The 13484-nt window shown below is 44.9% G+C and overlaps 1 protein-coding gene across 2 annotated transcripts in view; it reads left to right on the top strand.

The window, feature by feature from the left end:
- Positions 1-13484, top strand: part of LOC121538981 (gamma-aminobutyric acid receptor subunit beta-2) — an 89844-nt gene that overhangs the window by 68767 nt on the left and 7593 nt on the right. The window contains exons 6-9 of one of the 2 annotated variants that reach the window (XM_041847146.2): positions 1279-1416; positions 2093-2245; positions 8120-8364; positions 8673-8813. In XM_041847146.2, coding sequence (XP_041703080.1) covers positions 1279-1416; positions 2093-2245; positions 8120-8364; positions 8673-8813 — 677 coding nt within the window. The remainder of the gene's footprint in view (positions 1-1278; positions 1417-2092; positions 2246-8119; positions 8365-8672; positions 8814-13484) is intronic. The other variant, XM_041847153.2, reaches the window with a different exon arrangement.

Here is a 13484-nt window from a genome sequence, read left to right as displayed (position 1 = left end):
CAATAACACACAACACATGACTAACAAAACGAGAACTTATAGGACACATAATCAACGCTAACTAACCACAGGTGTACAACAATCAGACAAAAGCAAACGAACACAGAAACATACAACGGTGGCAGCTAGTACTCCGGGGACGACGACCGCCGAAACCTGCCCGAGCAAGGAGGAGGAGCAGCCTCGGCAGATTCCGTGACATAGTGGTAGTGTTTCTATAGTATCTGGTTCGTCATCCATCAGTCACAGATAGTAATAATTATCTCAATGACTGGCCACACCAATACAATGACCAGCTATAGCGTTCTTTATCTTTATTTTATTATTATTTATTTATTTATTTATTTTTTGTTCTTAATCTTATCACCACTCCTATCTATCCATCTATCCTGTGTCAGAGCGAGGTAGAGGGAGGAATTATGTCTTCATTTTTCAGAAATCAAAGGCTGAGAGTTTAATTATTCATTGCATCTAAATAGGTCACTGCCTCTTATTATGAGTGGCAAGCAGAGGAAGTAATAATAATAATAATAATAATATGCCATTTCGCAGACGCTTTTATCCAAAGCGACTTACAGTCATGTGTGCATACATTTTTATGTATGGAAGTAGTACACAGAGAAGGAGAGACGGAGAGAGATAAAAAGAGAGGGGTGAGACAGAGAGAGAGAGACAGAGAGAGGGGGTTGAGAGAGAGGGCGTGAGATATGGAGAGAGGGGTGAGATAGAGAGAGGGAGAGAGGTGTAGAAAGATATGGATGGAGACAGAGAGAGAGGGAGAGAGATAGAAAGAGAGAGAGGGAGTGAGACAGAGAGAGAGAGAGAGAGAGAGAGAGAGAGAGAGAGAGAGAGAGCATGCAAGAGAAGGGTTATCACAACAGAAGGATTAACACAATAGAAGGGTCCATGAGTCGCTGCATGGGGTTTCAGCCATAGAAGCTGAACAGAGGATCTACCCAGTTAGCTAGCAATTTTTGGTCCCCTGAAATGTCCTCTGTAATCTCCATTTCTAATTGTATTTATTATTAAACCTCCCATTATGTTCTCTAGGAGCATTTGACAAACCAGAATATAAATAATTGATGTAAATAGTAAGCATTACAGGACCAAGAATAGAACCTTTGAGGAAAACCAGTTGTCAACTCAACATGTGTGAGAGACTTGTGTCCCTGCCTTTTGACATTGACCATAACCATTTGAGCATTGCTCCCGTTTTGGCCCACTATGTTAGTTTGGTATGTATTCTAAGACTCCAGTACCTGTGTTTGTCCTCTGCAGATGGCTACACCACTGATGACATTGAGTTCTACTGGCGAGGGGGAGATGGAGCTGTGTCTGGGGTGGAGAGAATAGAGCTGCCTCAGTTCTCCATCGTGGACTACAAACTGGTCTCCAAGAACGTGGTCTTCTCCACAGGTACACAGTGGCGGCCATTTTGATACAGTATACCTACAATACCAGTCAAAAGTTTGGACACACCTACTCATTCAAGGGTTTTTCTTTATTTTTACTATTTTCTACGTTGTAGAATAATAGTGAAGACACAAAACTATTAAAAAAGTGTTAAACAAATCAAAATATATTTTATATTTGAGATTCTTCAAAGTAACCACCCTTTTCCTTGATGACAGCTTTGCACACTCTTGGCATTCTCTCAACCAGCTTCATGAGGTAGTCACCTGGAATGCATTTCAATTAACAGGTGCGTCTTGTTAAAAGTTAATTTGTGGAATTTGTGGAATTTCTTTCCTTCTTAATGCGTTTGAGCCAATCAGTTGTGTTGTGACAAGGTAGGGGTGGTATACAGAAGATAGCCCTATTGTAGAAAATAGTAAAAAAAAAAAAAAAAAAAAACCTTTGAATGAGTAGGTGTGTCCAAACTTTTGACTGGTTCTGTATGTATATCTACGGTTATACTGTAGCTATTCAGGAGTGATACACAGATATTCTGTATATTACCTTTCTATGCTTTAGAGTTCTTATTCCCACCACATTAGTGGTTATTGTAAAATACAATCTATTCTCAATGGGTTACCTGGTTAAATAAAGCAAAAAAATAAAATAAAATAATGTTCTGTATTCCTCCATGCAGGTTCCTACCCCCGCCTGTCTCTGAGCTTCAAGCTGAAGAGGAACATCGGCTACTTTATCCTCCAGACCTACATGCCCTCTATCCTGATCACCATCCTGTCCTGGGTCTCCTTCTGGATCAACTATGATGCCTCCGCTGCCAGAGTGGCCCTTGGTAAGACTGCCCATCGATCGATCGATCAATAAAGCCACTGAGATTCATCAGTCAGTCAGTCAATCAATCAATCAAATTAAACGTATACGGTATAGCCATGTTTACAAACATTGGTGTCAAAGTGTTCGCATCGTTTGAAATGTCATATAAAATATGCATCGTTTTCCATGGGTGATGTATATAAATGAAGCATTAATATACTGCCATAAACCAGCTACTGCAATTAGATAGATTCCTTGCACCTTGATCCTATTGCTATCTAATGACAATCATATTAGTACTGTGAATGATTTGTGAAACCGTAACCCAGGTTATTGGCCAATAATTATGTAAAATACTTGATAAGGATAAGGTCCTAATGAGCGCCTCAGCCCACTGACCTGTGTCAGGTGATTGTTAGGGGATTGTCAGGTGATTGTTAGGGGATTGTCAGGTGATTGTCAGGGGATTGTCAGGTTATGTCAGGGGATTGTCAGGTGATTGTTAGGGGATTGTCAGGTGATTGTCAGGGGATTTATTGGTTGAACTAGATCCTGTTTGTTGTTTTTCTCATTAGCTTTACTCTTATGCATGATTGCCTTCTCTGATTGGCTGGCTGGTTGATTGGCTGGCTGGTTGGTTGTCTGGCTGGCTGGTTGATTGGCTGGCTGGCTGGCTGGCTGGCTGGCTGGCTGGTTGGTTGGCTGGCTGGTTGGCTGGCTGGTTGGCTGGCTGGTTGGCTGGCTGGCTGGCTGGCTGGCTGGTTGGTTGGCTGGCTGGTTGGCTGGCTGGTTGGCTCTGTCTGTCTGTCTGTTTTTCATCTGAGTCCATGATGCCTAAATATGCACCTGACTGGTTTATCTATCCCCGATGTCCAGGTTTGATATAGCTGAATAAAAAAATAGGGGATGGATCTAATGTTGCGTTCGGAAATGTCTTTAGCTGCTTCTTGTGAGGCCATGCAGAGCAGCATCAACAGACGTAGCCAGCTGTGTGAGGCCATGCAGAGCAGCATCAACAGACGTAGCCAGCTGTGTGAGGCCATGCAGAGCAGCATCAACAGACGTAGCCAGCTGTGTGAGGCCATGCAGAGCAGCATCAACAGACGTAGCCAGCTGTGTGAGGCCATGCAGAGCAGCATCAACAGACGTAGCCAGCTGTGTGAGGCCATGCAGAGCAGCATCAACAGACGTAGCCAGCTGTGTGAGGCCATGCAGAGCAGCATCAACAGACGTAGCTAGCTGTGTGAGGCCATGCAGAGCAGCATCAACAGACGTAGCCAGCTGTGTGAGGCCATGCAGAGCAGCATCAACAGACGTAGCCAGCTGTGTGAGGCCATGCAGAGCAGCATCAACAGACGTAGCCAGCTGTGTGAGGCCATGCAGAGCAGCATCAACAGACGTAGCTAGCTGTGTGAGGCCATGCAGAGCAGCATCAACAGACGTAGCCAGCTGTGTGAGGCCATGCAGAGCAGCATCAACAGACGTAGCCAGCTGTGTGAGGCCATGCAGAGCAGCATCAACAGACGTAGCTAGCTGTGTGAGGCCATGCAGAGCAGCATCAACAGACGTAGCCAGCTGTGTGAGGCCATGCAGAGCAGCATCAACAGACGTAGCCAGCTGTGTGACTACGAGGCCAATGGATGGCAGAGTTATTCATAATACCTATGAATCTGACCAAATGCAGATTATGCACGCAGATGACTAACGTATCAAACACAATGGGTGTGTTGGGTCTAAAAACACAGATGAATCGCGCTGTGACTAATACCAGGCCTGAGTCCCAAATGACACCCTATTCCCTATGTAGTGCACTACGCATAGGGCTGTGGTAAAAAAAAATAGGGTGTCATTTGGGACGCTGCCCAGATGGTTAAAGGGGGTAACACTGGGCTGCTCCTTATATCTACAGACACAGGGTCTGTACCTTCTGATATCTACAGACACAGGGTCTGTACCTTCTGATATCTACAGACACAGGGTCTGTACCTTCTGATATCTACAGACACAGGGTCTGTACCTTCTGATATTTACAGACACATGGTCTGTACCTTCTGATATCTACAGACACAGGGTCTGTACCTTCTGATATTTACAGACACATGGTCTGTACCTTCTGATATCTACAGACACAGGGTCTGTACCTTCTGATATCTACAGACACAGGGTCTATACCTTCTTATATCTACAGACACAGGGTCTGTACCTTCTGATATCTACAGACACAGGGTCTGTACCTTCTGATATCTACAGACACATGGTCTGTACCTTCTGATATCTACAGACACAGGGTCTGTACCTTCTGATATCTACAGACACAGGGTCTGTACCTTCTGATATCTACAGACACAGGGTCTGTACCTTCTGATATCTACAGACACAGGGTCTGTACCTTCTGATATCTACAGACACATGGTCTGTACCTTCTGATATCTACAGACACAGGGTCTGTACCTTCTGATATCTACAGACACAGGGTCTATACCTTCTTATATCTACAGACACAGGGTCTGTACCTTCTGATATCTACAGACACAGGGTCTGTACCTTCTGATATCTACAGACACATGGTCTGTACCTTCTGATATCTACAGACACAGGGTCTGTACCTTCTGATATCTACAGACACAGGGTCTGTACCTTCTGATATCTACAGACACAGGGTCTGTACCTTCTGATATCTACAGACACAGGGTCTGTACCTTCTGATATCTACAGACACATGGTCTGTACCTTCTGATATCTACAGACACAGGGTCTGTACCTTCTTATATCTACAGACACAGGGTCTGTACCTTCTGATATCTACAGACACAGGGTCTGTACCTTCTGATATCTACAGACACAGGGTCTGTACCTTCTGATATCTACAGACACAGGGTCTGTACCTTCTGACATCTACAGACACAGGGTCTGTACCTTCTGATATCTACAGACACAGGGTCTGTACCTTCTTATATCTACAGACACAGGGTCTGTACCTTCTTATATCTACAGACACAGGGTCTGTACCTTCTGACATCTACAGACACAGGGTCTGTACCTTCTGATATCTACAGACACAGGGTCTGTACCTTCTGATATCTACAGACACAGGGTCTGTACCTTCTGACATCTACAGACACAGGGTCTGTACCTTCTGATATCTACAGACACAGGGTCTGTACCTTCTGACATCTACAGACACAGGGTCTGTACCTCCTGATATCTACAGACACAGGGTCTGTACCTCCTGATATCTACAGACACAGGGTCTGTACCTTCTGATATCTACAGACACAGGGTCTGTACCTTCTGATATCTACAGACACATGGTCTGTACCTTCTGATATCTACAGACACAGGGTCTGTACCTTCTGACATCTACAGACACAGGGTCTGTACCTCCTGATATCTACAGACACAGGGTCTGTACCTTCTGATATCTACAGACACAGGGTCTGTACCTTCTGATATCTACAGACACAGGGTCTGTACCTTCTGATATCTACAGACACAGGGTCTGTACCTTCTGATATCTACAGACACAGGGTCTATACCTTTTGATATCTACAGACACAGGGTCTATACCTTCTTATATCTACAGACACAGGGTCTGTACCTTCTGATATCTACAGACACAGGGTCTGTACCTTCTGATATCTACAGACACAGGGTCTGTACCTTCTGATATCTACAGACACAGGGTCTATACCTTCTTATATCTACAGACACAGGGTCTGTACCTTCTGATATCTACAGACACAGGGTCTGTACCTTCTGATATCTACAGACACAGGGTCTGTACCTTCTGATATCTACAGACACAGGGTCTATACCTTCTTATATCTACAGACACAGGGTCTGTACCTTCTTATATCTACAGACACAGGGTCTGTACCTTCTGATATCTACAGACACAGGGTCTATACCTTCTTATATCTACAGACACAGGGTCTGTACCTTCTTATATCTACAGACACAGGGTCTGTACCTTCTGATATCTACAGACACAGGGTCTGTACCTTCTTATATCTACAGACACAGGGTCTGTACCTTCTGATATCTACAGACACAGGGTCTGTACCTTCTGATATCTACAGACACATGGTCTGTACCTTCTGATATCTACAGACACAGGGTCTGTACCTTCTGATATCTACAGACACAGGGTCTGTACCTTCTGATATCTACAGACACAGGGTCTGTACCTTCTGATATCTACAGACACAGGGTCTGTACCTTCTTATATCTACAGACACAGGGTCTGTACCTTCTGATATCTACAGACACAGGGTCTGTACCTTCCTGAACCCTGTGGTTGGTCCCCTGGAATTTGGACAGAGACCCAATACTCACATACACGTACACGCGCATGCACAGACGCACGCAGGCAGGCATGCAAACTCACATTGGAACTGATACACACACACATACACAGCCATGAATGAACACACACATACCCCCACACGTGTGCCAGCACACAAATAGGCGGAAGTGTCATGTGGATGTTGGGTTATGAGGATCCATCTGTCCATATGGGTTCATTATGTCTGTAGAATGAGGATCCATCTGTCCATATGGGTTCATTATGTCTGTAGAATGAGGATCCATCTGTCCATATAGGTTAATTATGTCGGTAGAATGAGGATCCATCTGTCCATATGGGTTCATTAGGTCGGTAGAATGAGGCTCCATCTGTCCATGTGGGTTCATTAGGTCTGTAAGGGTGCCAAACTACTACGCTAGTTTACTTTTCACTTCACTGTTGGCTGTTTCCTGACCCTGTACCAGGAGGACACAGGGTTATTGTTTCCTGACCCTGTACCAGGAGGACACAGGGTTATTGTTTCCTGACCCTGTACCAGAAGGACACAGGGTTATTGTTTGCTGACCCTGTACCAGGAGGACACAGGGTTATTGTTTCCTGACCCTGTACCAGGAGGACACAGGGTTATTGTTTCCTGACCCTGTACCAGGAGGACACAGGGTTATTGTTTCCCTGACCCTGTACCAGGAGGACACAGGGTTATTGTTTCCTGACCCTGTACCAGGAGGACACAGGGTTATTGTTTGCTGACCCTGTACCAGGAGGACACAGGGTTATTGTTTCCTGACCCTGTACCAGGAGGACACAGGGTTATTGTTTCCTGACCCTGTACCAGGAGGACACAGGGTTATTGTTTCCTGACCCTGTACCAGGAGGACACAGGGTTATTGTTTCCTGACCCTGTACCAGGAGGACACAGGGTTATTGTTTCCTGACCCTGTACCAGGAGGACACAGGGTTATTGTTTCCTGACCCTGTACCAGGAGGACACAGGGTTATTGTTTCCTGACCCTGTACCAGGAGGACACAGGGTTATTGTTTCCCTGACCCTGTACCAGGAGGACACAGGGTTATTGTTTCCTGACCCTGTACCAGGAGGACACAGGGTTATTGTTTCCTGACCCTGTACCAGGAGGACACAGGGTTATTGTTTCCTGACCCTGTACCAGGAGGACACAGGGTTATTGTTTCCTGACCCTGTACCAGGAGGACACAGGGTTATTCTGGTCCCTTATCGCATACAGAATCAGATAGAAACTGTAGCTGATTTCATTTACTTTGAAGACACGCACCTGACACCCACCTGACACCCATTTTAGGTTAAGAGTTTTTGATTCGATTGAGAGCACAATTGAAAAACAATCATGAAAAACCGTTTATCGTCTGGGTAGCAGGTGAGGACAGTAACGTTGAAAACACTAGTTTTATAATTAGTCATCTTAATTGCTTGTTTACGACTAATTTCTCTTTCCAATGATCTCCAGTGTTTTTTTGATAACTATTATAAAGCTTATAGGCTCTGAATTATTTGTTTACGACATTATTCTGGTGAATGCGTTGACTGTAAATGTAAAATGTGATCTCCAGGTATCACTACGGTGCTGACCATGACCACCATCAACACCCATCTGAGAGAGACGCTGCCTAAGATCCCCTACGTCAAGGCTATAGACATGTACCTGATGGGCTGCTTTGTATTCGTCTTCCTGGCCCTGCTAGAGTACGCCTTCGTCAACTACATCTTCTTTGGACGGGGGCCCCAGAGGCAGAAGAGGGCCGCCGAGAAACTAGCCGTCGCCAACAATGAGAAACTCCGACCCGACCCCAATAAGGTAGGGAGTAGGGACAGATGGTTCTAGAAAGGTTGTGTTGTTGGTGGAATGTGGTGTTGGATGCAGTAGGAGAACACAGGTTATTCTTACTCTCAAGGTCAATGTGATGCTTCTGTGATCAACTGTTGACGTGATGTCCTTTACCAGGGTTCTACTACACCTTCATGTCTCACTGGTGTAGCCATGTGTATCTATCAACCCACAGTTCAATGAAAATATATATTTATTAGTTAGACCAGGATCTGACAACATCTGACAGCAAGCTGCGATTTCTCCATGGTAACAGTGCTGATTTTGTATGCTTGCAGTGGATGGTGGGAAATGTAGTTCAGAGAGATGATGCTCTGTATGCCAGAATGAAACAGAGGGAAATTGACGCGTATGACACGATGTGGGATCCCATCTTTGTGGACGATGCCGCATTAGGACTAGGCGAGCAAAGAAATAAGGTACTGGAAGGTTTTGAAAGTCAAAACTTTAACAAATGTCATCAATCTGAATCAACCCCCCGATCAGAGGAAAATACTGTAGTATTTTTGTGCATTTCTTTGATTTGTATTCTATAGATTTTTAAAGGCAACTTTAATCATCACTTCCTACCATTGTGTTTTTTTCCCTTCTCTTGATTTGCTCTTCATGCATTTTCCTGACAAACATGTCATAGTAATGGTTAAATAAATTACAGCATAGTTTGGGTTGCATTCCAAATGGCACCCCATTCCCTATTTAGTGCACTACTTTTGACCAGGGCCAATATAGGGAATAGGGTGCCATTTGGGACACAGTCTACTTCTCAGTGAAGATATTATACACCTTAAATTGATGGGAAACCTATAAAATGGAGGGACTGGAAATGCTGGTTGTAATTACTAAGCTATTCCAAAGCTAATATTGATATGACAGAAAAATGAATATCTGAGGTAAATTGATAACTCTCCCAAATAACAAGTGAAGCAATTGAAAGGAAATGAGATGGTTAGTGACATATTATCGCTCAGCCTAACAGAGAAGAAAAATATAAAATATTATTTCTCATTCTGAGTTTTGCCAACTGAGTGGCCTTGGAACAGAGTATAAACAACAGATATGAGGTTTATTTTTATTTTTACTAATAAGTTGAAAATCTTATTTGATTTAGAGATTTGTTTGGTTCTGAAGTCAGGCTATGGATGAAGAAACTTCCGATCCACTTCCTCAGTCCTCACAGCGTCTCTCCTAACCTAAACCTAACTTTGACCCCTGAACCTTCAACCTTAACCTCTCCTTCATCTTTGCAATATTTCCTTATTACTGTTTCTCTCAACCTTTATCCTCTCACATTTCTTCCTTTTGTTTACGTTGTTTGTTTACTTGGTTTGTCTTGTTCTGACTAGACAGAATGTTAACCACAGAATGTTAACCACAGAATGTTAACCACAGAATGTTAATCACAGAATGTTAACCACAGGTTGGCTGAAATTCTGAGATGACAGTGAAGAGGATTTCTCCATGAGAATGATTTATATATATATATATATATATATATATATATATATATATATATATATATATATTTTATATATATATATATATATATATATATATATATATATATATATATATATATATATATATATACAGTGGGGGAAAAAAGTATTTAGTCAGCCACCAATTGTGCAAGTTCTCCCACTTAAAAAGATGAGAGAGGCCTGTAATTTTCATCATAGGTACACGTCAACTATGACAGACAAAATTAGAAAAAAAATCCAGAAAATCACATTGTAGGATTTTTATGAATTTATTTGCAAATTATGGTGGAAAATAAGTATTTGGTCAATAACAAAAGTTTCTCAATACTTAGTTATATACCCTTTGTTGGCAATGACACAGGTCAAACGTTTTCTGTAAGTCTTCACAAGGTTTTCACACACTGTTGCTGGTATTTTGGCCCATTCCTCCATGCAGATCTCCTCTAGAGCAGTGATGTTTTGGGGCTGTCGCTGGGCACACAGACTTTCAACTCCCTCCAAAGATTTTCTATGGGGTTGAGATCTGGAGACTGGCTAGGCCACTCCAGGACCTTGAAATGCTTCTTACGAAGCCACTCCTTCGTTGCCCGGGCGGTGTGTTTGGGATCATTGTCATGCTGAAAGACCCAGCCACGTTTCATCTTCAATGCCCTTGCTGATGGAAGGAGGTTTTCACTCAAAATCTCACGATACATGGCCCCATTCAATCTTTCCTTTACACGGATCAGTCGTCCTGGTCCCTTTGCAGAAAAACAGCCCCAAAGCATGATGTTTCCACCCCCCATGCTCCACAGTAGGTATGGTGTTCTTTGGATGCAACTCAGCATTCTTTGTCCTCCAAACACGACAAGTTGAGTTTTTACCAAAAAGTTCTATTTTGGTTTCATCTGACCATATGACATTCTCCCAATCCTCTTCTGGATCATCCAAATGCACTCTAGCAAACTTCAGACGGGCCTGGACATGTACTGGCTTAAGCAGGGGGACACGTCTTGCACTGCAGGATTTGAGTCCCTGGCGGCATAGTGTGTTACTGATGGTAGGCTTTGTTACTTTGGTTCCAGCTCTCTGCAGGACATTCACTAGGTCCCCCCGTGTTGTTCTGGGATTTTTGCTCACCGTTCTTGTGATCATTTTGACCCCACAGGGTGAGATCTTGCGTGGAGCCCCAGATCGAGGGAGATTATCAGTGGTCTTGTATGTCTTCTATTTCCTAATAATTGCTCCCACAGTTGATTTCTTCAAACCAAGCTGCTTACCTATTGCAGATTCAGTCTTCCCAGCCTGGTGCAGGTCTACAATTTTGTTTCTGGTGTCCTTTGACAGCTCTTTGGTCTTGGCCATAGTGGAGTTTGGAGTGTGACTGTTTGAGGTTGTGGACAGGTGTCTTTTATACTGATAACAAGTTCAAACAGGTGCCATTAATACAGGTAATGAGTGGGGGACAGAGGAGCCTCTTAAACAAGAAGTTACAGGTCTGTGAGAGCCAGAAATCTTGCTTGTTTGTAGGTGACCAAATACTTATTTTCCACCATAATTTGCAAATAAATTCATTAAAAATCCTACAATGTGATTTTCTGGATTTTTTTTTCTCAATTTGTCTGTCATAGTTCACGTGTACCTATGATGAAAATTACAGGCCTCTCTCATCTTTTTAAGTGGGATAACTTGCACAATTGGTGGCTGACTAAATACTTTTTTTCCCCACTGTATATATATATATATATATATATATATATATATATATATATATATATATATATATATATATACATACAGTACCAGTCAAAGGTTTGGACACACCTACTCATTCAAGGGTTTTTCTTTATTTTTACTATTTTCTACATTGTAGAATAATAGTGAAGACATCAAAACTATGTAACACATATGGAATCATGTAGTAACCAAAAAAGTGTTTGTCACGGTTTCGGCCGAGGCTGCCTCTCTTCCTTGCTCGGGCAGGCTTCGGCGTTCGTCGTCTCCGGAATACTAGCTGCCACCGTTGCATGTTTCTATGTTCATTTGCTTTTGCCTGATTGTTGTCACACCTGTTTTCGTTTAGTGTATTAGTGTCCTATAAGTTCTCCTTGTGTTTGTCTAGTGTTGTGTGTGATTGTTTTACTGTCGTGCCGGTAGGCTGTTATTCTACTGTTTGCTCGGTTGAGCTATTTCTCCATATTGTTTGGAGTGTTTTGTCGCACCTGTTAGTGCGCCCGTTATTTTCGCCTACGTGCGGAGTTTTCGCCTCAGGGCATTTATTCGTGATTGTTTTTGTGTGCATCTACTAAAGTCTGTTGGGCTAACGTTCTGCGTCCTGCCCCTGATTCCACCACCACACCCACCTACATCTACCTTGACAGAATCACACACCACTCGAATGGAATCAGCAGGAGCCGCAGCAGCACAGGCGACGCTGGAGGACAGGGTCCGCGAGCAGAATGACCAGATCCTGCGGATGGGGTCCGCACTGCAGGAGGTGATCACCACCATCCGAGGCTGGGAGACCCGAGGGACACCTCCACCACCATCGTCCCTGCCCGCACCATCGGCAAGTCAGCCCATTCCTGCTCCGGAACCCAGAGGAGTTCGACTCTCGCTCCCGAGGGCCTACGATGGGACCGCTGCCGGGTGTCAGGGATTCCTTCTCCAGGTGGAGCTTTACCTGGCCACCGTGCACCCGGCGCCCTCGGGACACGAGAGCGTGTCCGCCCTGATCTCCTGCCTTTCCGGTAAGGCGTTGGAATGGGCCAACGCAGAGTGGAGGAGAATAGACGCTACCACCATCACATACGACAAGTTCTCCCGCCGCTTCAGGGCGGTGTTTGACCATCCCCCGGAGGGGAAAGCCGCGGGGGAGCGTCTGTTCTGCCTCCGGCAGGGGAAGAGGAGTGCCCAGGAGTTCGCCTTGGAATTCCGTACTCTAGCGGCGGATGCAGGGTGGAATGAGCGGGCCCTCATCGATCACTATCGATGTAGTCTACGTGAGGACGTCCGTAGGGAGCTGGCCTGTAGGGAAACCAGCCTCTCGTTCGACCAGTTGGTCGACATGTCCATCAGGCTGGATACCCTGCTAGCTACCCGCGGACGTCCCGAGGGGGGTCCGTCCATTTCACCCTCCAGCGCTTCCGAGCCGTGCCCCATGGAGCTCGGTGGCGCTGGCGCTAGAGAGAGGAGGGGTCGGATTACGAGGGGGTCCATCTCCTGCACCAACTGTGGTCGGGAGGACACACCGCGGCTAGGTGCTGGGGATGGCCTCCTAGGGGAGAAGACGACAGGTCCCGCACTGGGGAGTCCTTCCAGGTGAGTAGGCGCCCCACTCACCCAGAGCTCTCTGTTGCACACTTCTGTATACCTGTGCGTTTTCCACAGGTAGCACCTCATTCCCAGCATAAGGCGCTGGTAGATTCAGGCGCGGCTGGGAATTTCGTTGATAAGAAATTTTGTTTAGCCTTAGGGATTCCCCTTCTCCCTGTTGACGTCCCCTTCCCCGTTCATGCCCTAGATAGCCGTCCGTTGGGTGCGGGCTTGATCAGGGGAGGTCACGGCGCCACTTAGGATGTGTGCGCAGGGGGGTCATCAGGAGATGATCCAGCTATTTCTGATCGACTCGCC

Source organism: Coregonus clupeaformis, chromosome 3 (assembly GCF_020615455.1).
Source record: "Coregonus clupeaformis isolate EN_2021a chromosome 3, ASM2061545v1, whole genome shotgun sequence".
In the NCBI taxonomy this organism is placed as follows: Eukaryota; Metazoa; Chordata; class Actinopteri; order Salmoniformes; family Salmonidae; genus Coregonus; species Coregonus clupeaformis.
This window is presented reverse-complemented; position numbering and strand designations above follow the sequence as displayed.